Genomic DNA, 24,676 nt, shown 5'->3' on the forward strand with positions numbered 1-24,676 from the left:
TGGTAATCAAAGATAAATTAATTGGAAAATCGATCGACAACAAATGGCGGGGGTGAGAAGCCCCCTCTATCACCACCCCAAACCAATCAGGAGAGTGCATGGCAATCAACAAAAAGGAAAAAGAAGGTGAAAGGGATGAGGTGAAGTGAAATCGTAAGGGTGCATCTGGGTCACAATTTTCTAGCCAAGAGGTTGCCTTAGTTGCCAAGAAAAGGACCTTAATGGAATCGGTCTGCACATGCCCATTATGTTTCTTGATGTGGGTTCTTTGCCAGAGTATTGACGCGAAGTTAAAAAGGGGTATTGAGATTGTCTAATCTAAAGAAATTATCGGGAGTTTCTACTTAAGTACTTCCACAGATGACAGCCAGACTGCCACTTAATTTGTCCACCTGTTATGCGCAGAGATGATGACATACAGGATCACTTGATCATGTGTCGATGAGCGAATGATGTCGTCGACCGAATGAAGTAGAGGAAGGAGTGAGGTGAGGAATGGAGGAACCAGAGCTCAGAAAACACGAGGTTGCTGGTTTTCATAGGTATAGAGTCTCCATAAAAAACCAACGTTTAAAAGAGTGACTATGATTTATTATTTATTTATTTTTAAACAGTGACTATGATTTTTGGGGATTACAGCAAGGCATCATTTTACTGTCACTGATTGAAATGTCTATTTTATGGTATAAATATGAATGCATCAGTTGAACACAGGATATTAAATTGTGTTGGTGATAATGCGACATGGCAAGGAAAAACTGTCCACCATCCTCTTAATCACCATCCCTATATGTAGTATCTAATGATTGTATACTAAGTGATAATTATTTATCATCATAAATAACTATTAATCATTACTAAGAGGATGATGAAACGATGATTGTAAAAAAGATGGTGTATAGCACTTTCCCACGGTAAAGCAATGAGTCAAGTCCCGAGCATGAATTTTCTTCGTTGGTGTTTTATAGATAAAACGTATCGTGCTCATTAATAATAGAGAAATGGCCATTGAATTGCCCGGAATTCATATAATTCACGATGATAGCTAATCCAAACCTTGGAGCAGGAGCAGGTTTTAATTCTTGAAAACCACCTCAGAAAATGTCGATATTGAAATACACCAGCACATGGCACATATCTGGAGCTTCCGAATTCAAGTAAATACAGTTCCAAGATATTTCAGACTCTTTATAAAATTGGAAAGATGATAAACCTACAAATTGGTCATACTTCATTTTTTGCGTTCATCAGGTGCGCCGTACCAGTCACCTTGGCAACCTATCGTTGCTGAAACTGACAAGTTTCTAACAACTTTGGCAATTGTTAGTCCCCTCAACAGGACTCGGCAACAAAACAAATAAAAGAACAAAGTTGAATTCCCCTGATAGGCATTCATTCGACAATCTCAAAACAAAAGTACAGTGCACAGTGTTTATGAAGATTTTATTGTATCGCTTCACGCTGAAAAAAGCAATTAAAAAGACGGCATCTCTTAACATTTTCAAGATCTCAAAACTGAAGACCAGTAGTCATTTCAATTGTCACCCACTCGAGAAATGGGAACCTGCAAACCCAAGAAACAGAGAGTATTAAGCACATAAATTTAGTGCTGGGCCAAAACATTAGTCAGTCATCAATCTTACACGTCCGATATGCATTTACATGGAAAAAGGAAAGAGAGGCATACAGCCATGACAACACTTTATGAGATTCTCTAAAACCTCGAAATTCAACATTTACAGATTTAAAACCACCAATTAAAGGAACAAAAAAGAATCAAAGATTACATCGAAAGACATACTCACCTAATATCTGATATCTCACCAACAAAATCCTATATCAAACCAACCAAACATCACAATTCTCTTTAAAACCATCGCCTCATAGAGGCAAAGTGCTGAACAAAATATATACGATTTCAGAGCCATTAGAATAACTAACATCAATCAAACATATAGACATCCTTGACCTATTAAAACAGCCTGATGCTGAAAATAGAACCCATCAATCAAATCAATGAAACAAGAAAAAATAATTGTTACTTCAAAGATTTGCATCTCTCTAATACTGAAACCTTATACAATCCACAAAAGATGGACATTAAAGCCAGCAAACCTACCAACCAAATCAAGAAGTAAAACAAAACCAACAATCAAATACTTGCATCAATTGAAAATCAGAATCATCCATGATAATAATTTAAAAAAAAAAACACAATTACTCATTTGAGCATACACCTGCAATAACTGACTGAGTGATCATCAGTGACCTCCATGGCCGTGCTCCTTAGCATGCTGCTGGTGCTCAAGGTGGCGTCGTTCCTCAGGGAGTGTAACCAGGTAGGAGAATATCATCCCACCAATACAGACATGGAAGAGTGGGTCGACGGAGCTGGTTTGGATGTACTTGGCATGATAGTTGTCCAGCCCTCTCTGTATTGCACTCTTCAGATAGTTGATGGAGAGCATCGGCTTCACATGGTTGGGCAGTTCCTTTACTTTCAGTCCCTTGATCTCATTGTAGAAGTTCCTCAATGCCATCTGCTATGCAGGGATCCTAAGTAACCTTACTTTCTTGCTAAGAAGACTTTTTAAGGAAGAGATTTTCCATCAAAGAAAAGGGAAAGAACCATTCGCAAACAAAGAAAAGCTAGGCCTCATTGGGCTTAATTCACAAATGTATGAAATCATAAAATCACTATGGGCGTTTCAAGCCAAAGCCGAGTGGTAGAGACCTCAAAATTTCCCAGATTAATATTGACCTCGATAAGACTTGACACCACACTCATAGTCCCAATGCTAACCCTTCTATAAACTTGAAAATGTATTCCAAAAAACCATGTTCATTGGTTCCCTAATTAGAAATTTGGATATCCCTTCATTTCTAAAGCAATGTTCTTTCCTTTTGTTCTTTTCCTTTCAATTCCAATTTCCACAGTTTTCTCAGTAACAAAACAGAGGGAAAAAATTACAGATATCAATAGCTCGCACAGCCAATAGAGATGCCACGCGAGGAAAAAAAAAAAAAAAGATAAAAAATAAACTCAAAAACCCTAACGTAACGTAATACTTGTTTTATGAAGATGAAAGGAAATCGAATCGGAAATCCGAACCAAGAATACGATCGGATTACCGCTTACGTCAAAGCGAAAAGCAATATACTTACTTGGAGTCGCTGGTGTTTGTGAGTGGAAGATTGGGATCTTTGCTTTGGAAAAGAGGGAAGGAAGGTTTCACTTTCTGGGCCCGAACGGAGGCGATTACCAAATGGTGTGATGGCCGGATTCTATCCGACAACCCATATTTACCTACGAAAACAAGATTACATCTTGTATTCGAAATGTCTTTATTAGCCTTGCCTCGGGCTTCTTAAGCCTCGGGGGAGTTTAGCCTAGTTTCGTAATTTCGTAAGACTAAACGATCATAATTCCATTGTTAACCATGCAACAGGTGAAACTTCAATTGAAGAATAAACCTTTACTACTTTCAATAAAAATTTAAAAAGAAGAAGAACTTTCAAAAAAAGAGTAGACCTTTACTATGCATGGTGATTCTCCATATCTACTATATTATTCTAATATTTTAAAAAAAATTTATATTATTGTATATAAAACACAATTAAAGAGATACTTATATAATATAATTTGATTTGAAAGATAAATTTTAAAATTTAAATTTTATAAATCAAATTTTACTAGTTAAATGATGTAAATGGTACCTGCATATCGACTTGAAAATAGAATAATTTATATTTTTAAAAATACAACAAATAGAGTATTTTTATTATATATTTTAATGAAACATAAAAATAAAAATAAAACCCATTATTCTCACAAATATGATATTGATGCCTATATTGATGAATATACGAAATAATAATAATAAAAGAAGTCATTTTCTTGGTCTATTTTTATCAATCAACATCTCTATTATCTATATATGTACCATTACCAATATCAATCATCAATCGACAATGAAAGAAAATTCAATAAAGGAGGAATTGATTAATTAATCCCTAAGTTTTCATTTGGATATGTCTATTTTATTTTTAATTATTATATGAGCATAATATTATTTCTTTGGATTTAAATGATGCTTTGTGGAGAAAATGCATACTCAATATGCTAAACGTCTCCCTACCCATCTTTAAGCTTTGCAATTTCACTTTTGCTCTTTTAGGCCGTACCCTCCCTCGATCCCCATGAGCGAACGGTCGAAAGCCAAGAGATCCAAACTCACTTCCCCGCCTCCTCACTCTTCCACTGCCTTTCTAACCCAAGCCCATACCCTAACCCTAACTCAAAACCTGGGTTTTACAATGGCGCGGAAGTCCTTGCTGCTCAAGCAAACCCTAGCTACCATCCTCTTCATTCTCGTCGTCTATGCCTTGATCAGCACCTTCCTCAGTCCGGCTAACTCTTCTTCCTCCTCCAAGCTTGAGGCTACACTCCCCTTTAGCTTCGCGAATTCAGCTGCAGCCATCAATGAATTTTCTCGGGAGCTCGAACTTTCCCGAGATAATCCGGAGAAACTTCCAGGTGAATCAGCTCCGCGTGTGAAAATCTACCTCTATGATCTGCCCAGGAGGTTCACGAACGGCGTCATCGAGCACCATTCCATCGCCCGTGGTGGTCGACCCGTCGATGACGTGACACTGCTCAAGTACCCTGGCCATCAGCACATGGCGGAGTGGTACTTGTTCTCGGATCTGATGCGACCCGATTCTGAGAGGATCGGATCGCCCGTCGTCAGGGTTTTGGATCCCGACGAAGCGGATCTGTTCTACGTGTCGTTCTTTTCTTCCTTGAGCCTGATCGTGAACCCGATCCGGGCATCTGGGTCGAGTCAGGACCAGGCCCGGGTATTGTACAGCGACGAGGAGACACAGGAGGCTTTGTTGGAGTGGCTGGAGGAGCAGGAGTACTGGAAGAGAAACAATGGGCGGGATCACGTGATCATAGCTCAGGACCCAAACGCTTTATACAAAGTGATTGATAGGATTAAGAATAGCATTCTGTTGGTTTCGGATTTCGGGCGGTTGAGGCCGGATCAAGCATCGTTAGTAAAGGACGTGATCTTGCCGTACTCGCACCGGATTAATACCTTTACTGGCGATGTGGGTGTAGGGAATCGGAAGACGCTGTTGTTCTTCATGGGCGCACGGTATCGCAAAGAGGTAATGCAATAGATTAGTTCTGTTGTTTTTTTTTTTGGCGTTTATGTTATGATTGTTGTTGCTTCTGTACCGGTTGGGTCGATGTGTTGCATCGTCAACAGGCAAGTGGCTATCTAGATGACTGATAGTCTCCCAGTTGACGACTTAATCTTTTTAATAACAGATCCTTTTTCTATTGGTTTAGCATTGGCCATGAGTTCTGCAGCAACACTTGTTGATTGCTGATGGTCAAATCTGGATAATTGGCTTAATTCCATAACCATCTATATTAACCGGTCACATTATATTGCGATAGAGATATTTGTATATGCTTTGATGCAGATATCTGCATATGCTTGGTTACTAGAAAAATAATTTCATGAGTGGGATTAATTGTCTAATTCCCTTATCTTTCTGATATTATGTCTTCTTTTATATATATAGGGTGGAAAAATTCGTGATTTACTTTTCCAAGTACTTGAAAAAGAAGGAGATGTCATAATAAGACATGGAACACAATCCAGAGAGAATCGACGTGCTGCTTCACAAGGGATGCATACATCTAAGTTCTGTTTGAATCCTGCGGGTGATACTCCATCAGCCTGCCGACTCTTTGATTCTATAGTTAGCTTGTGTATCCCAGTTATAATCAGTGATAGTATTGAATTACCTTTTGAAGATGTTATAGACTATACAAAGATTGGAATATTTGTAGATTCCACGTCTGCTCTTAAACCAGGATACTTAGTTTCAATGCTGAGAGCGGTAACCACCAAGAGGCTTCTGCAATTTCAGAAAGAGCTGAAAGAGGTTAGTACCATTTTTCATATCCGGCATGTTCTCTTTAATATATATTCTCAATCACCTCTTACCCAGAAGAGCTCGATTGAACAACATTAGGTTTCTCCCACCCTGTTGAAGAAATAGGGATACAAATCTTAGACCAGCTAACCAAGGGCTCGTTTGGAAAGGGAGATGAAATGATAATTCTATAAATGGTAGTGATAGTGATTGCAATAATATGAAATGCAACTTTACTGGGCACTCTAGCTTACCTGCCACACTAGGAACTATGACACTAGGTTTGTCAAATTTGTTCTTCTTACAGTTTTGATGGTGATTGCAATATTATAAGATGAATATTACAGCTAAATGCAACTTTGATATTGAAATTTTGTAGTTTTTGCCTTTGTGCTTTGAAACAGCATCGTTTTTTCCCCAGCCATTTCATTTGTTTTCATCTGTTGAAATGGTATGTAGTTAACCTTAGCTTTCGGAATTCAAATATTTTAATTTTAATTATTCTATTCAGGTAAAGCATTACTTCCAATATGAAGAACAGGACGGAACTGTGAATGAAATTTGGCACCAAGTCTCACAGAAGCTACCCTTAGTCAAATTGATGATTAATCGAGAGAAACGGTTTGTTAAGAGGGAATTAACTGAACCAGAATGCTCTTGCCTTTGTTCAAATGAGTCTGGGGTAGTTACCACCTTGAACCCACTTCGGCTGCTATAATCAAATTTTTCTTGGCCTTTAATCGATGGTATTCGAACATATTCCTAGAGAAGTGGTACAATTGTTATCAGATATCAGCATGGAGGATTCTTCTGTGTTCTTGGAAACATTGAGGAATAGTTTCTGCATAAATTTCTCCCCTATCCCTGAAGCTGATAGTAGTAACCATATTTCCTTCCCCACTTTTTTGGCGGGTACGGGAGCTTGCCATACAAGTGCTTGTGGCACATGCTTTGTTGTAGATATTTTATTGGTTATTGAAGGACGGACTCGGCTGGCGGTAGATTATACTAGTTCTGGAAATTGAGATTCATCTGTACATATCAAAGAATAAAATATCTCTGCAGTCATCGATTCTTTTATTGCTTCAATGGTGAGTTTAATGCCTCCTTTTTCCTTTTCAAGTCGTTCCCATTTATCTTGCATCTTTATGTATTACTTCTCTTTGGTGTGGGCAAACTGAACCCAACGAGTATACCCCATTTTAAGAAAGATACCAGTTTTCTAAGTTGTTTTTGGTAATGGTTAAAGGAAAAATGCTAATTTTATCAGATGTACTAGTTCTATGAGAAAAGTAATGCTTCCTAATGGTTTCATTTCAAATGTAACCAAATGAGGGACAGCATCGTTAAGGCCATCGGAAGTTTTAGAGAGGGGCATGAGTTTCGAACTCTCTTGTTCGTATTTGGTGGCATTTCTTCAATAGTTTATGGAACTCATCCAATAGTTTATGGCTCTACAAGAAATGATGGATTAGGACACCCAGTTGAGTCTCTAGAATTTGTTCAATGTCTTTCAACCTGATATTCTATTGATAGTTTGTGCAATCGCAGCAATCCAATTTCACCGACATCTCCTCTAATCAATAATACGGGTTGATTACCACTAACTCAAATGGTATGTCATCTCTTTGTAGTAATAAAATGAAGGGTAAGGTCGTGGCTTCCTCTATCGGAAGAATGTCGTCGATCTACTCGTCATGGATGTCACGCACGTGCTGCAAAAGAATACTATACGTCTTCAATATGCATGCTGGCAAGTTTAACTACTACTAATAATAATAATAATAAACATTTCCGTAACCCTTGTACTTCTGCATCACACCTTTGTCAATTATGTATCCAAGATATCTTTAAGAATAATAAATTTTAGCTGTATTGAAAATTTTGTAAAAACTAACGTAGCAAAGAGAGAACTACCAATGACTCTACAAACCAAGCAACTAAAAAGGCCACTAACTTGGGGTGCTTGCTGAAATCATTGTCTGTACATAATTTTTATTTTCTGTTGAAGTTAAAAATATCTGAGTGGGAAAGATATAGATCTATTTCAGCTTGCTGTCAATGACTACAAAGAGATCCAAATCCAAAAAAGGCATCTGGCTCACCCGGTTAAGCTCTTGGATTTTCGGAAACGCCAAAAAGAAAAAAGAAGAAAAGGTGAGAACGAAAACCGTTTTGCTTCAAGGAATGAGTAATATACAAATACCTTAAATCAATTTCAACAGAAATCGAAACCCTAATGTACCAATAACGAGAATCATGCGACTGTCAATTGAAGTGAACGAGATAGAGAATCTATTGACAATAATTTTATCATGATGATTTTGTGTGTGTGTGTGTGTGTGTGTGTGTGTGTGTGTGTGGTAGAGAGAGAGAGAGAGTCTATTGACCACAAAAGCCTGAATTTCCGGCCAGAAGAAACTCTTGAACAACCCAGGAATGAATACTGATATAAAATATTCATCAAGGAACGCAACCAATTTGCAAGATAAGGCCACTACAAGAAGGAAAGTGATTTAAGGTGTACAGTGTCAAAATTTTGAATGAACTAACTCGGTAGCTATATATACACGTATGAATAACTATTCCTCGGCCAAAAGCAGACAATTCAACATCCTCCTCTCTCGTCCTTGACCAAAACCAGACAATTTATCATCCTCCTCTCTTTGGAGTTGGCCATCGTTCTACTTGTATGCTAATGGACCAGACCTAGATACTGCAAACCTTGGTAACGGGCTGGGACCCATACTCCCTGAAGTTGAGCCTTCAACAAACTTTGATTTACGGTTTGAGCTGTATTCCAGCGGCCCAGAACGGCGAATATTACGGTGTTTGTTATCAGTCCTTAAGCTTCCACCATCAGTATTGGAAAGGTACTCCTGACTATGTGATGATGATCCTTTAAAGTAGCCTGAATCATTAGCACCATACTGAGGAGTTGAGTCACCACGGGGCTGCCGTACTACGGGGGATGCATGTGCCAATGAAACAGCAGGTGAATGGCGGGGTGATATGCTCAGTAATGCCAGCAGCGCGGATGGGTTATTTGTGTAGTATTGGCTATATATGGAACGAAGAATGGCATACGGAACATGCGGTTCCAGAGAACTTCTTGGAAGGTATGGCGAGATCTCACAGAGTTGATCTAGGAAGATAAGCTGTGCTACAAGATGGGATCTGTGCAGAGCAGCGGAACATTCAACATTCTGGATCATATACATATTAACAAGAACTACATGCACGCCCAATGGTTAAACCAAAAAATTAGAGAGCACCCTGTCTGGATAATTTTATTCCTCCAGTGTCTTTTCTTTTTCTGCGTCAGCCCGACTTATATAGGGGCATTTGGAAACATATCATATTCATGTAAAGGGGCATTTAGACACGTGATATTACTACATGTTATAATAAAAGCTTTAATGCTCATACCTGTTTGTTTCACTCCAAGAATCTAGTGCGATGCCTGCAGAGAATTTGACAAAGATTTGCAACGTGGACTTTATACTTGCTTCAGCTGACAACCGGCTCTGTATCTCATGATCTACTGTCTCACCAACATGTCCATTCGAGAAAGATTGTCTCTGGCGATGCTCACGCTCCAATCTAACAAGCTCACTTCCTGCCATTACGGCACTAATGCACCTACAAAAAATGTAGTCGCCAAAGATAGAGAGCTGTAATGGCAGTTGTAAACATTTTTTTTTGAGCTTTCAAACTAAGTAATTTGGGGTCCTGTCCTCTGTCTTAAAAAAAAAATTAAGGGGATGTTTGGGAAAGGTTTCCATCTCATCTCATCCTATCTCATTTTCTTCCTAAACATCATTAAAAAACAAACACTTTCAAACTAATCATTATAACTTTTTCAAACTAATCATTAAAACTTTCCCAAACTTTCAAATAAAAATAAAAAAAATTCAACTTTTTCAAATTTCAAAACAAAAATAATATTAAAAAATTATATTCTAACAAATATTTTAACTTTATAATATTTTTTATTCAACTTTTCACTAATTTTTCAAAACCCAATAAATACTTAACTCAAACTATTTCACTATTATTCACAAACTATCTTGCTATTATTCACAAAACTCTCATCTCATCTCATTCCCCAAGCATCCCCTAAGTAGTTCAAGCAAACCTACGACAGGAAAAGAATAATGAGTTGACTTTATTTGCGCGCAAGTATTTGTTATCTTTGTGCTTGAGATAAGAGTCAGCCTGATTCCAATTTATGTGGACACATACCTTGCCAAGCAATGCATATTGTTGTTGAAGCCGCCTGTTTCCACATTGAAGGCAGTGGTGTTCCAAACAGTAGATGTCATGAAGGTAGCAAATAAATATGGTAACAAATTCCAAGAACTATCATTTGCACCACCAACTTCCTCCAAAATTGATCTCACCCACTGGGAATCATGATCACAGACTATGCCAATGCTGTTTGCCACTCTTCTCAACCTCCTAATTTCCTTCTTTTCAGGTATTTCATTAGGTATATGCTTAACTACCCCAGCTAGCAATGAATATATCAAGGGTGCACCCTCTTCAAGCACAGCTCCGGCGGCTTCAGCTAGTAGTCCATTAAAAGCCAGGGCTAGCCCAGCCTGGACACAAAATTCAATCACTGTGTCCACATCGACAATCTGCTTCATAGATGCCTCTCTTTCTATTCTGTCACCAGAATGCAAGCTGCTGGAAACTGCCTCCAGCACCTCACGGTTTGATCGCAAGGATGTTTCGATACAATTTAAAAGAGCAGCTGTATGTTCTTTCAGCATACGGTCTAGTCTGTCAACTCCATAGCCACCAAAAATCCGAACAAACGCCTGCAGTTCTCTCAGATCAGCAACTGAATCAGCAAAATATCCACCTACAGGCCTTGTGCTTTTGAAGCACTTGTGAATAGGTGCAAAAAGGATTCCAGCACCTGATATATCCTTGATTATGTTCTCTATGTACCAGTTACATACAGCTTCAGCTGCCGACCCAGTATGTTGTTCCGTTGGATTGTCAAACAAGTGCAGAGAAGAAATGGGCCCAGAGAAGGCTTCAGTGAGCAAAACTTCTCGGATTCCCTGGGTTAGATCCATGCTAATATGCTGCTCTGTGAGAAGAACAATGCTGATATGTCTGCGAATCAGAGACTCCAAAACAGAAGGTCGTTGAAGATCATTATCAGTTTTAAGTACTGCCAGCAATCTCCTCCTGAAGTTCCCAAGGATGCATTCTCTCATATACTGCAGTTGACAATCAGTAAGTTAGAATAGAATTACATGTCTGCTTTGATTTTATATGGGTCCCGAATGTGGGTGCCTTTCCACAACATATAATTATTATTTTTATATCCACATGGATCTGATGTGATTTTATTTGGAGCTACTGTATTAGTAAAATGAAAAAACAAATAGGTTCTAGATCTTGATGCAAAAAGTACAAGCTGCCTTTTCTAAATAGTACAGGACCCAAAATGAGGATCCTTCAAAAATATTTTGCATTAAAGACAACAAAATTCATCACGTAAAATACCAGAGGAAAGCGCATGCCTTTTTTATATACGAACATTATTTTATAGTGGAGCAATCCCAAGTGCTTTAAGGATTATTTTAAATAATGTCCTACTCACTCACCACTTTCCATATATGTTTTTATAATAAGCAATCGAAGAATTTAAAGATGAAAAAAAAATGCGAAGGCATGGCCCAACTTGGGGCATTCAAAAAATGTTTATTAAGCTCTTGTTGCTGACTATGGTTTAATTAAAGCTTTTGGCCGGTTTTTTTTTTTTTTGATAAGTAGCTTTTGGCCCAATATTGATATCATCCAAGCAAATGAAGAGGCAGCGTGAAGAAGTGTAGGGACAATGAAAAGGAGGGAGAAGAAGATAAAATGCTTCACCTCCCTCAAGACAAACACATGGTTTAGAACACATATAGGTTCCATATCATTCAAGACTGAGCACAAATTGGTCAACCTCTGCATTGCAGCTTCCAACCTGCCATATCGAAAGAATTAGACAAGCTAATTTGTGTACTCAACAGGTGAAAGAAATCCAAATAGAAATATTAATTAACCTACATTTTTATAGAACTATTATTTTCAGGATAGCTCTCATGGCCAGGCAAAGGAAAACCAGCCGCTAACTTTGGAGATTTAGTTGAAGGAATTGAAACTTTAGATGCATGGTTGATATAAGAGGCTGCCTGCTCCGAAAGAAGCTGCAAGATTTCTCAAAATCAATTTCATGGAACAGGAACACAGGATCACGTTCAAATATTCCTTTATGTTGCAACATGACAGAAGTATCAACCTGAATCTCAAGAGCACCGAATCCTCCTTCAGAATCAAGAATGTTGATTAATCCCTCCAATCCTCCCATGATTGATTCAATGAGAGATTCAACATAAAGGACTGCATCCCGGCCAATTTTAGTCACCTGTTTGTAGTTTTATTTCCATCATGAGCAACAGATAATGGATTTAATGGATAGGTGGTAGTATGTGGAAGTGTAAATAATAAACTTGATCTAAGCATCGCTAAAAGGCAAGACTAATTGTTCTGACAGTATTGTCATCAGAATATTAAGACACTGTTGTTTGTAACAGTGAAATTAAACCTTCCAATCCACCTACATGCTATAGAATGTGATAAAAATTATGGGAGACAAAAACTTTGCATTCTACCTTTTCTTAAAGATAAAGAAACAATCAAAAGCATACTTGTAAACCTTGAACCTTGACAGAAAGAAAAGTCTTGCCAATGAGCGTTATCATCTTTTAGGAAGATACAGTAAAAGAACCCTAGAGGAATGCAACTTTAAACATATCCTCATACGACAAAGTTTGATTCAGTAATAACACACTTCTCATTTTTTCTTATCCCAGCATGCACCAAAAGCTATGATTGGTAAATGTATGTGCAATAGACCCTATACACAATTTTAGACTTCTAAGTAATCAAAAAGATGAGCACGAGAGTGGGAGGGGAGAAAATTTTTACCTCTTCCGGAACAATGGGAGAAGCACACTCTGGAAAGCTACTTGCAACACCGAGCCATGCACAGCAATGTTGAGGACGTCCTTCTGGTCCAAACATGGTGTTTCTGAAGACCTATTACAACACTCAAGATCCAGGTCAGGAATAGCTAGACAGCAGTTTAACAGAACAAACGGAAATAGAAGATAATTCTATCAATGTAAACATTTTTGGCCAGAGTAGCAGAGGAGCCCCAAAGACATGTTAAGAATAGAAAGAAAGTACTTACTGCTGTAAGGTGCTGGTGGTGGAAATAGAGCTTCTTAAGACTTCCATACTTAGATAATTGAGATTCCAGTTCATCAACACATCTGTGTCAAATGAGAGATGCACAAATGGCATTAGTGTTGCTATAGTGCATCTTAACTATTCTAACAACTGTATGTGAATAAACATTTTAGCTATCACTTAGAGAATATTGGAAGGCTCAAGATCAGAGAGCATCCGGCCAACTGTAGTTGGACCATGGCATCACCAATGAACTATTCCAACAACCGTATGTGAATAAAAATTTTAGCTACCACTTGGAGAATATTGGAAGGCTCAGGATGAGAAAGGTTCATCCATCCCGCCAACTGCAGTGGGACCATGACACCGATATTTAAATCATTAGTCTTAAATATAATATAATAAAGTTACTGCAATGAAAAAAGTACAGTGACATGCATGGTTAAATATCTATGTGCAATTTTGTGTAAAAATATGTAAAAATATTTATGCCATGTGTATGGCCTCAATTGTTGGATTAATGACAAGGACATCTAAATGCAATAAAATAGTAACACCATTGACCATTAGCTGTACTAATGACAGCATATCTAGCAGCAAATGCTGCGGTGGCCTATTTCCACACTTAATGCAGAGAGTTTTTTCTCAGTCAATATCAATTTTGTTTATTTTAACTTATAGCAAGAATAGACCACAGAATTATGGTACAAAACGAATGGATGACAGATAGAACACCTGGACCAATTGTATGCCAGATTTCCCTCTGATAATAGTCCTTCCTTCCCAGTGGAGACTGTAGCTTTCTCCAAATGTCGTATGTTTGTAGATGATCGAGAAGATGTGATTATCATCAATATTGTTAACCAATCCTTTCGAAAATCCTGATTAATAACCAAAAATAATTATTTGATTTCAACTTGCCCTTAAAGAAGCCAGTACAAAAATGAGGACTGTGATACTGAAAAAACGAGGACAAATACTAAACACAAGTGTCCACTCACAGAAGTTAAACTGAGAATAGTTACAAAAGAAGAATGCCCAAAAATGCAGACAAGTAGCGTACATGCTGAAATATAAAAAAGCTAGCACTATAAAATCTGTAGTAAGAATTAGAAAACTGATGCAATTTGAAGGCTTTGCGGAAATCCACTAACCATGCTATAAAAGCAACGTTCAGGCCAAAAGATCTAAATATTTTTCATTTCTGTGACACTGATGGCGAGGAGAAAGAGTGCATAAGGAATCAAAGTAAAAAGGAATAGAGAATGCGGAAGGGGGCATCCTGTGATCTTCCAAGCCTCCTACTAATAAGAGAAGGGCATAGGTTGGGGAAGAGACATAATAGAGAATATAATAGATGGTGAACACAAGTAAACTTCCAAACCCTTTTTGTCTGAAAGCAAGTATGAATAATAGTAAGTCATTTTTTTTATGCAAACTTTAATATCATGAGAGAAAATGAGAGGAAAGGGAAAGATTAAGGAGAAAAGAGGAAAGAGAAAAAAAGATAGGGCAGTTTCAAGGCTCCAAATTACAAAAGACATAGCAACAGGAATATATGCTCGCATGCATGTGTATACCTGAAAAGTGAAAGAAGGGAAGAGATAGATGAGAAGGTGAGAGAGAACATAAACAAACATGCATCCTCTTGCATTTCCCATGATCTTCTCTAGATTATATTATCATTGTATTGTTTTCTCATAATATACATAGGCATCCATATGTTTAAGGGACTTGAATGGTCTGTTTGCATTTTCCATGTCCTACCTCCACTATTTTCTTGCACCTTCCAGTTGCCTGATCATGCATAAGTGACATGAGAGTCTACCATAATATCAATGACCTCTCTTGCATTTTCATGAAACACAAACTATGAATAACTTAAAATGACTAGCTTTGGGATTTATACAGCCATACAGAACTCCAGGGCTTTTGACAAGTATGAATAACCCTCCTAGAACTCCAGGGCTTTTGACAAGTATGAATAACCCTCCTAGACATGTTTATTGCATTGTAAACGATAGAGAACATATGCCTACAATGTCAATCATCACCACAAAAACATGTCCTTATTATATATAAGTAACAAAATTAGAAAAGAGAGAACATCTGACAGAGCACCCCCTTCAAAAGAAAGTGACAAAGAAGAGGCACAAAAAAAGTAAAAAAAAAAAAAAAGTGTCTCCAAGACTTCTTATAAGATACTGTCCCTCAGCCTTTTGATAATTTTAATTGCTAAATTTGATTGAGGTCGTAATTATAAAATTTTAGTCCATGATGCCTACAGTTACAGCTAAACTATAACTTTAGTTGAGGTGACAGATAAAAATACGGGATGGCTGCAGGTCAATTTTATTTTAAAAACCTCGGAAGGCTTTTTATAATTGATATCTACCCTAACAAAAACAAAACATGGCATGCACAGGTATCTTACAGATAGATCACATGTGATGGCCGAGATATTTTCACCCTGTGGTTTTGGTATGTTTTCAAGATGCTGAGCAATTTGGTGAAAAAGTCCTTTCAAGCTTGGATCCATGTCAAGAGCAATCATTCCTGGAGTGCCCAGCAAGAAACGAATTCTACCAGCACAGGAAGAAAGATATGATAATGCATAACCTCGAATTGCTGCATAAAAGTATAAAAAGTTAATTAAAAAATCTAGGTTTACATAAGAGGTCTCTTTCTTTGGAAACAAAACAGCATGGAAAGACATTTTTTTACAAGTACAAGACAGCACAACGTTGAGCACAGATATAAGTACAAGATGCAGATGAGAGCAACTAAGCCCTTTTTGGGATGAGCTTTTTGGTAGGAAGGGTAGCTTGGGTGATGCCTAAGCAAGGGGTGGATCTCTTAGCTTGTTGGGAAGGTTTTAAGGGGAGTCATCGTATTGCTGCCATATGGAGGATGATCCTTTTATATTTGATGTGGTGTTTATGGTTGGAAAAAAATGGGCAGTGCTTTGAAGATAGAGAATGCTCGATAGGAGAACTTAAGAGAGTTTTCCTTTAGTACTTTGTGTATTTGGGCAAAGGCTCTTGTATTGAATGGAGATAATCTTCTTGATTTGCTTTTAGCCTATTCTAGTTCCTAGCTTGTATTTAGGTGTTTTCTCCTTTATGGTTCTTGTATACTTGGGCTATGCCTATTTATCCGTCAGTAAAATTTTCTTATTACTTATAAAAAAAAAAAAAAAATTAGTTCCTAACTTGTAATGGGTGTTCTCTTTCGTATACTACCTGCGTACTTGGGCAGTGCCGGTTTTACTTGTTTTAGTGAAAATTTTATCTTACTTAGCAAAAAACAAATTCTCTTCCATTTTGCACGACCGTGAACTCCATGAAATAGTGCCAACAATGCGTCAAAACAAAGAAAGCCACTTTCAGTGTTGCCTTCATACTACAAATAGTCTTCCAAGAAAAATCTGATCTATTAACTCCTCTTGAAGCCTCATAATACAATCTTAGGAATAAACTTCCGAAACATTTTATTGGCCACGCCAAAACATCTGATCTATTCAATGATGGTAAACTGACTCAACTCCCAATCATGTACTATTCGCACAAATATATTTTTTTTATAGGTATCAATTGCACAAATATAGTACTCCAATACACCATACAACCTGATACATCCACATAAACATCTTTAATAGCAACAATCCGAAAAAATCAGGCAATAAAGACTCCAATGGCTCATCAGCACATGAAACATCATGCTAAAAACTAACTACCCTACCATAATCACTCCGGACTAGAACAAATTCAAAATAGACTTCCATCCAGCTCCAATCACTTTAGACACTGCGCTTCTTCCCCATTTTTAATACCAAGAAAAAATAGATGATCATCCTCCTGAGAAAACTGCCATAACTATTAACCATTTCCCCCAACTAGTATGATTGAAGGCACAGTTTTCTAAAACCCAAGCCTCCCGCCCATTGAAGGCACAGTTTTCATTCTCCCTAATAAATCTCATGAAAACTTCTCCAATTTGTTGACTACACTCCCAAGCATAGGAAAAATGTGATACATGTTATGTAGGCGAGTTCTGGATGATAGTAATTATTCCTTATTCCCCTACCCCCTCTTAAAAATTTAACTTCTTCCGCTAGGCAATTTTCTTTCCCCTTTCAGTTACACCTTCCAAATAGATTGCGACTTAAAAGAAGACATCAAAGGTGAACCCCAAATAATGCATAGGAAGTGTTGGTGGAAGTCCCAGGCACACTTAAACGCAATGAAACTTTGTAAATTTCATGCTAAAAATCAGTGTTTTGATTCATATATCTTCCCATTTATTTTGAATCATTGTACATAATTGGGTTTTTTAGTTTCAATCCTTCAAAACCCAAAAGAGAGAGAAACAGATGTCTAGCATGGATATCAGTAATTAATCATCTTTGATAACATAGCAAAACCATTCAAAGAACTTAAAGATTATATACTGAATCCATAAACTTCAAGAAAGAGCAATAGTGTTAAGTAGCATCTCCATATTAGGCTTCTTAAAGTCTAAAATCTCTACAATAGAAAGTCTTCCCTCCTAACTCAAAAGAGGGTAAGTTTAACATAATTGGGCTGCATTTCAGAATTTTTCATATTGGTAGTTAGTTCATATTAGCCAAACACTAAAGAGTAGAAATGAACAATTTTATGGGGAAACTAGATACTGAAATCTTCACTATTGTTAAACAAATTCTTTTTTCTTTTTTTGATAAGTAAGAAATCTTTATTTCTTTTTTATTGGCATCGGGTGTCCGAGAACAAAGTCCAGACTAATCTCAAGGGATGCACAAGCCCTCAGCAAGGAGTTTCCCACAAGTGCACCTCGGGTAATTCAAGGGGAAGTTCCCCCAATCCAATGGCCCCTAAAAATTGTTTGCACCCAAGAGGATTCGAACCTTAGACCTAGAGGGAGCATACCACCAAGACCAAGGCGTTAACCACTTGAGCCAACTCCTAGTAAGAAATCTTTATTAAAAGCGCAAAAGGCACAATCCAAGTACACAGGAAGTATATAAGAGAGACCTATCTAGGAGAGGAGAAAAAGATACAATAAATTCATGGTTGTGAAAAGAACTATTAAACCAGAATAAATCTAACCTGCAATATACTTGCGAACTAAACAGCATAGGCGTTCCATCCCATCTAATAAGAACCCAATAGTTGGATCACTTGGATCCTGAAACCAAAGTCATGGCAGTAAAAGTCAAGCACTGCGTTAGGTGGTTGAAAAACAAAGAACTAATAATAGGTCTAACAAATAAATGGAAGAGAAACTTGACTTACTATGTCCACCGGTACCATTCTTGCAGCTTTAGATTTTGATGATGTATTTCCTACGTGTTGGAAATACCAAAGGACCTCAGATTGAGCCAAGGCCAATGCTGAAAATACCATCTGTAGAAAATACCAAATCATTGAAGAAAACATCAATTACAACTACAAGTTATCTATTCTACAATAATACAAACAAATCAATTTTCTTTGTAAGCATATTAAATGTTAAAAAGCTCAGACTCATTGCCCAAACAAAGGTAAGGAGCAAACCAGCACTATTGTATACAGGAAGTATAAAAGAGATACACCTAACTAGCAAAAGTGAAACGATCTAGGATTCTTGAAAAGTAGAAAAAAAAATGCAACACTATTGTAGACACACTATAAGGTGATAAAGGGAGTTAAGAAAGAATGACTTGAGGTCCAATACCAACTTTTCACGGTCTTCAAGCTAAGCTCATTTCTTTTACTCCAAGTGGACTGCATTAAACAACACAATCGTTTTACAAAATAATGTGCACTAATGACTACTGAACTGCACTTTCCAACATGCTAGGTGATCCAACACTCGAAAAGGCATACACTACTTTATTCCAAATAGGTCAAAGATTGTGTTTTGCAAAATGCTGGCAACCCCGCATTGAAATAGAAGATGATCCATTGCTTCCTCACTCTTCTTACGCATGAAACACCAACTAACCACTAAAACTTTTCACTCCCTTACATTGTTCAAAGTAACAATCTCTCCTAAAGCCTTTGACCATATTAAAAAAAATAACTCTAAGGGGAGCCTTATTTCTCTGAATACTCTTCCAGGAGAAAGTGATGAGCACATTAGACATTGTATAACGACTTTACTTTGAACGCTATTCTTCCCCAAAACCATTTTATCTTAAGCACCCCATCCCACTGGTCAAAGAATGATGTGAAGAGCTTCACCTCTAATCATTGGCCTATCAGATAAATTTTTTGCTATAAGTAATGCAGTTTTATTATAGGTGCATAGTGGGGACAATCCAAATACATGAAAAATAAAGGATATATCCAACTAGCTATAGATTTGACTGGTCTTAATGTTCACAAATTTCTTGTATCTATCTCTCCCACTTCTTCCCAACTAGGTGTTTCCTCTTGTATACGTCTTGTGTGGTTGGGCCTTTGCCTAGTTCTATCAATAAAATTTGTACTTGCCAAATAAAAGGATATACCCAACTAGCAAGAAAGCCCAAACATGTAGGGAACTTTGTCAACGTCCTCTCATGATTTTCAAAAATTCTTGAAATCTAGAAAGCTAGAGAACTTGTGAGCAGCCATCCAAACATTTAAGGAGTGGAATATTGTGGATTTTAACTTTGTCACCGTCCTCTCATGATTTTCAAAAGTTCTGGCATTGGGTTATGGTTTTTAGATTGGTAATCAAGGTATTTTATTCAAAAGAGTACGCAAAGCCCAAGTACATAGGGAGTATACATGAGAGGCATTGGTTTATGTTAAATACACCATATTAAGCATTAAGCACAAAACAGTCATCCTCCAAACTTCTAAATTTCTATGAATTTCAAAATAGTTCCGCCAACAAGCAACACCTTCACCCCCCTTTTTTTTTTATAAGTAAAAAGAATTTATTAAACCATGTAATTAGGAAATGCCCAACTACACAGAAAATACACAGGAGATGAACCTAATTACAAGCTAAGCGCTGTGAAAAACAGCATAAAAGTCATTAAAACTCGTCCCAGGTTGGGCATAACCCAAAAAAGCCCAAAAATAATGAATATCATTCCCTAAAAGTTCCTAGTCAACTCACAATTTCTATACTTTCATCTCACGATCTCTTTGATAAGATTTACATACTACTGAAGAGAATTATGACAAGGGACCCTTTAATTCTTTACTAGTTTCATTCGTATGGACGCTTTAAGCGGAATGACTTCTGCTAGAGCACCTAGAGGCTTTAATATCTCTTGTATCTTTTCTTCGCATGTGACACCTTATTATATTTATTGGCAACAATGATCATCTTTTTTACCTGTGATGCTTACCGTAAGCTTTGAAGCAGTCCCCAATTTAAAGGTTAGCTTAGCACGAAATCAAAATTTCTCCAGGTTGATAATGTAAAGAATGTAGCCAGTTTGGTGGATATCCTTTGTTGCAGGATTTCTACCTCACCCATGACTCGCCTAGGTCTTCCTTTGGGAGTTCCCATCAAAGCCAAATATTATTATTATTATTATTATTATTATTATTATTATTATTATTATTTTGATAGGTAATTTAGGAAGGTATTATTGAGATGATGTAGTATCAATTTGCTTGTTGGAAGTGGTTGTACTTGTTGAAGGATGGTAGTACATTGATTAAGAGTGTGTCATCCAATTTGTCTACCTATTATACGTCTCCTTTTCCACTCCCGCTGGGAGTTGCTAACCAGCTTAAGAAGTTAAAACAAGATTTTTGTGGGGAGGTATGAGATCTTTTTTGGAGAGCCTAATTCCATCTCGTGAAATGGTCCAAGGTGTGTTTGCCTGTTGCAGAAGATGGTTGAGGGATGAGAAACTTAGGCCTCATTTGAATAGTCAGATGAGATCATCTGTGAATAATAGTGAAATGGTTTATGAATAGTAGTGAAATGGTTTGAGTTAAAATGTTTTATAGGATTTTGGGAAAGAAGCGTGAAAAGGTTGAATAAAAATATTATAAAGTTAAAATATTGTTAGAATATCATTTTTTAATATTATTTTTGTTTTGGGATTTGAAAAAATTGAATTTTTTTTTGTGTTTTTTTTTTGGAAGTTTGGGAAAGTTGTAATGATTAAATGAAAAAGTTGAAGATTTGAAATTGACAAGTGTTTGTATTTGTGGTGTTTGGATGTTGAGATGAGATGAGAACATCTTGCAATCCAAATGGGGCCTTAATCCTCTTTAACTGAGAGTAGGGGTAGTGGTGATCCTTCCATACATGAGGCCTAGCAAATTTGTTAACAGCAATCAGATGTGTAGTTAAGATATTTGAGATCACTTATCTTTCATTAGAGATATAGAGGTTAATTGGAAAGAAAAAAGAAGAATGGTTTTCGGTATACATTATCAAAAGAAAAAAGAAAGGGATTCGACAGTATATAGGAATAGAAGTTGGTTACAAAATGTTTCAAACACTGCGTCCTACTTTTGTGTTACTATGTGCATGTAAAATGCATGTATTGTCATGTCCTCAATGCATTCTGTCCTACTAATACAAGCAGCACATTCAGATCATACCGGTCTATTTCAAATAGCTTAAAGTAATCAGTGATGACAGTTTACCTGAATGTTTGGAGCTAATAAACTAGGCTGATCAGTAAAGAAAAGCACCATTCTTCCAATCTCTTGCTTCAGTAATATTCTTCTTTCACGATGTATGGCATCACAAGATACAAATGCCTGTTCATGCACTCCACTGCAATGATATTCCAACTTTACTATATCATGTTCAATACTAATGGAACCATTAAAAATCAAGGGATTTAGTGAAAAAAAAAATACTGTTGGACTCTTGGAACACAATTAAGCAACAGTTTTTTTTTTTTTAAGAGGTAAACAATTAAGTAAGAGTTTTTAAAAAGAGAAATGATAAGTGCAGTCGTGAATGCGCAAGCGTCATGCAATCACTTTGAAAAAAGTAAATAAATACGGAACCCACATAAAAAGAAATTAATTTTTTAATAGTGGACCCTACTCTTTTTCAAAACGACTGCACGGCGCTTACGCACCCCATGACTGTATGTAGCATTATTTGTACTACTCTGAAACATATGATACATTTGTCCTAAAGAAGGATGCATCCAAAAGTTTGAGGTGGTCCAGAACAGTTCAGGAGTGACAATACAAAATCGATTTCTCATATTTGGCATTAAAACTAAAGTGAAAAAAAAAACAAATTGTTAAAAATAATGTCCCCCACCTACCAAAACTTATGCACAGGTTGCACCACAATCAAACTTCATCGTAACAAAGACAAGTTTTGCACCAATGGACCTTTTAAACATGATCCTGCTTCAAAATATCGATTATGGTTAAAACTCTATTTTATATTGAGGGCTTTCATAGATGCAGCTCTGAGAATTTGTTTCTTTATCCTTCCTCCCCCACTCAGGCAATCAAACATATACTGTAATAATGGTAATTGGAACTAGTAGAACGTGCATAACATTTAATGTTCCATAAAAAATTTCCATTTTAACTCATTTGGCTGTTAGACTCAGATAGCAGAAAATTAAGTTATTACACAGCATCTGGTTATACCTTATCATTTTCTCAACCTGCTTTGCAACACTGTACTCCAGATCTGCTTCTTTCTGCTTTGAACGTCCTGATTTTGCCATCTTCTTTGATTCCAATATTCGTGGCAGAACATATAAATGATAGTCCTCATGTAAAAGTATATACTGCATTTTAATGTTTTCAATGACAGTCTTATCAAAAAAATGTTTTCAATGACAGTCAACTAATGCAATATAAGAGGTAATGCCAAATTTCAAATACAGTTTCAACAACCGATAGTAGAACTCACTTCATCTCTGAATAATGTAAGAACTAAACTCTCCTTCAGTACAACCTGTAGTGAGCCACATCCAATTAGAATATAAATAAATAATCAAACAAAAAGAAAGGGTAATGAAACAGACTCTAATTCAATTAGAAATGTTGAATCGTCTTTTTTTTTTGGGGGGGGTTAAGTAAAATGAAATATCGCATAATCTCTAAATCAAAATTGTTAACAAGATGAAAGTATCTACATTTTCCCACAGTAGAGTGTAGAGAAACCACTATAAATTTATGCCAATAGCAATAAATAGAACCGCAGATCAATATCTTTACATTTATGTACAGAGAAAACAACCCCCAGTTTTGTCAAAATTTCTTCCATATCCCAACTCCATCACTATTATTCACCTTCTCAGAGCTTCAGCCACCCCACATACTACCACCCTTCATCGGCTATCTCCTCCATTGGCATAGTGCCAAAGCCACTTTCCCATTTTGGTATCAAATTTATTTAAAGAGTGGAAAGGTGAAATCATTTATATTCGAGAATGAACTAGAAAAGGTGACCACTGACCACCAATATTACACACTGTTTTTGGGTAAGCCCACATGTTGGATGGTGCTTTCTGAGCTCGAGGAGCTTTTGGGGGGATTTTGCTTATGTGGGATAGAGGATGGTGGAAAATCTTGATATTTGTGCAAGGGAATGCCTCTAACGTGCCCACTTAGGTGGGCCATTAGAGTTGTAATTCAGGCGTTGCCATTCTTTGATCAATAAAATTATTTATTTATCAAAAAAAAAAAAAAAATTGTGCAAGGGAATTCCCAATAGCTGGTTTGTCCAGAAATGGGGTCAGTCACCATATATGGGCATTTACAGGAGTCTATGGCCCTAGTTATGATCAGGATATAAGTTTTCTGTGGGATGGGCTGGCAGTTTTGATCAGCTGGTGGGACAATGCCTTGGAGCACAGGGAAATACTTCAATGTCACTCAATTTTTGAGTGCAAGGTCAGGCACAACACAGTCATCTCCAGCTACGGTGGATTTCTAAGATTTTATTTTTTAGCAGAATTTTCTTGATCTTCCAGTGGTAGCAGGAAACTTCACATGGTTCATTAATGGTCTAGAATCAACAGATTCCCTATTTCTCTGAGTAGATAGTAGGGCTGTCAACAGGTCGGGCCATTTATGAGTCAGTGTGGACACGACACATTTATTTCATAGGTTGACGAGACTAATTTGATCCGTTTAACTATCCAAATGGATTGACCTGACATGACACAACATGTTTGACTAAAAAAAATCATTCCAAAATAAAATATTAGAATATATATAATATGCGCAATTACGATTTGCAATTGTTTCTTAACTGGCAATTTTCTCACATGAATTTGCAATACTTTCCCCTTTCGTAACATAGTTTTATTTTCTTTATTTTTTTTATTGGCACCGAGTGTCTGGGAACAGCGTCCATACTAATTCCATGAGTGCACAGGCCCTCGTTAAGAGTTTCCAACAAGTACACCTCAGGTAATTCAAGGGAAAAATCCCCCAGTCCGATAGCTCCTAGGAATTCTTTGCACCCAAGACAATTCAAACACTAGACCTAGAGGGAGCATACCACTTGAGCCAACCCCTAGGGGTCTATA

At 37.0% G+C, this 24,676-nt stretch overlaps 3 protein-coding genes across 8 annotated transcripts in view; 1 reads left to right on the top strand and 2 right to left on the bottom strand.

Moving 5' to 3' along the window:
- Positions 1–1,152: 1,152 nt before the first annotated feature.
- LOC122279774 lies at positions 1,153–3,325 on the bottom strand. Of its 4 annotated transcripts, none has more exons than XM_043090600.1 (3): positions 3,166–3,325; positions 2,238–2,540; positions 1,153–1,564 (listed from the first exon to the last, which is right to left on the bottom strand). In XM_043090600.1, exon 2 carries the CDS (start codon positions 2,538–2,540, stop codon positions 2,262–2,264), a length of 279 nt encoding a protein of 92 aa, XP_042946534.1. In that variant the 5' UTR covers positions 3,166–3,325; the 3' UTR covers positions 1,153–1,564; positions 2,238–2,261. The 4 variants fall into 4 exon arrangements, with proteins under 4 accessions (XP_042946534.1, XP_042946536.1, XP_042946535.1 ...); XM_043090602.1 differs by having other exon boundaries at positions 2,238–2,543; positions 3,166–3,322; XM_043090601.1 differs by having other exon boundaries at positions 2,238–2,556; positions 3,166–3,322.
- Positions 3,326–4,100: 775 nt separating this feature from the next.
- LOC122279596 (probable arabinosyltransferase ARAD1) lies at positions 4,101–7,044 on the top strand. Its single transcript, XM_043090304.1, has 3 exons — positions 4,101–5,175; positions 5,599–5,964; positions 6,467–7,044. Exons 1-3 carry the CDS (start codon positions 4,201–4,203, stop codon positions 6,671–6,673), a joined length of 1,548 nt encoding a protein of 515 aa, XP_042946238.1. The 5' UTR covers positions 4,101–4,200; the 3' UTR covers positions 6,674–7,044.
- A 1,335-nt stretch (positions 7,045–8,379) lies between these two features.
- LOC122279594 (protein NAP1) overlaps positions 8,380–24,676 on the bottom strand; it is a 32,238-nt gene continuing 15,941 nt past the window's right edge. For all 3 annotated transcript variants that reach the window (XM_043090301.1, XM_043090302.1, XM_043090303.1), the window contains 15 exons: positions 23,050–23,094; positions 22,782–22,924; positions 21,804–21,936; positions 18,510–18,620; positions 18,324–18,402; positions 15,650–15,843; positions 13,951–14,096; positions 13,217–13,298; positions 12,952–13,062; positions 12,263–12,388; positions 12,031–12,170; positions 11,851–11,947; positions 10,201–11,192; positions 9,385–9,597; positions 8,380–9,132 (listed from right to left, as the gene is read on the bottom strand). In XM_043090301.1, the coding sequence (XP_042946235.1) occupies positions 8,640–9,132; positions 9,385–9,597; positions 10,201–11,192; positions 11,851–11,947; positions 12,031–12,170; positions 12,263–12,388; positions 12,952–13,062; positions 13,217–13,298; positions 13,951–14,096; positions 15,650–15,843; positions 18,324–18,402; positions 18,510–18,620; positions 21,804–21,936; positions 22,782–22,924; positions 23,050–23,094 (3,105 nt within the window). In that variant the 3' untranslated portion in view covers positions 8,380–8,639. The remainder of the gene's footprint in view (positions 9,133–9,384; positions 9,598–10,200; positions 11,193–11,850; positions 11,948–12,030; positions 12,171–12,262; positions 12,389–12,951; positions 13,063–13,216; positions 13,299–13,950; positions 14,097–15,649; positions 15,844–18,323; positions 18,403–18,509; positions 18,621–21,803; positions 21,937–22,781; positions 22,925–23,049; positions 23,095–24,676) is intronic.

The sequence above is a fragment of the Carya illinoinensis genome, chromosome 10 (genome assembly GCF_018687715.1).
Source record: "Carya illinoinensis cultivar Pawnee chromosome 10, C.illinoinensisPawnee_v1, whole genome shotgun sequence".
Classification (NCBI taxonomy): Eukaryota; Viridiplantae; Streptophyta; class Magnoliopsida; order Fagales; family Juglandaceae; genus Carya; species Carya illinoinensis.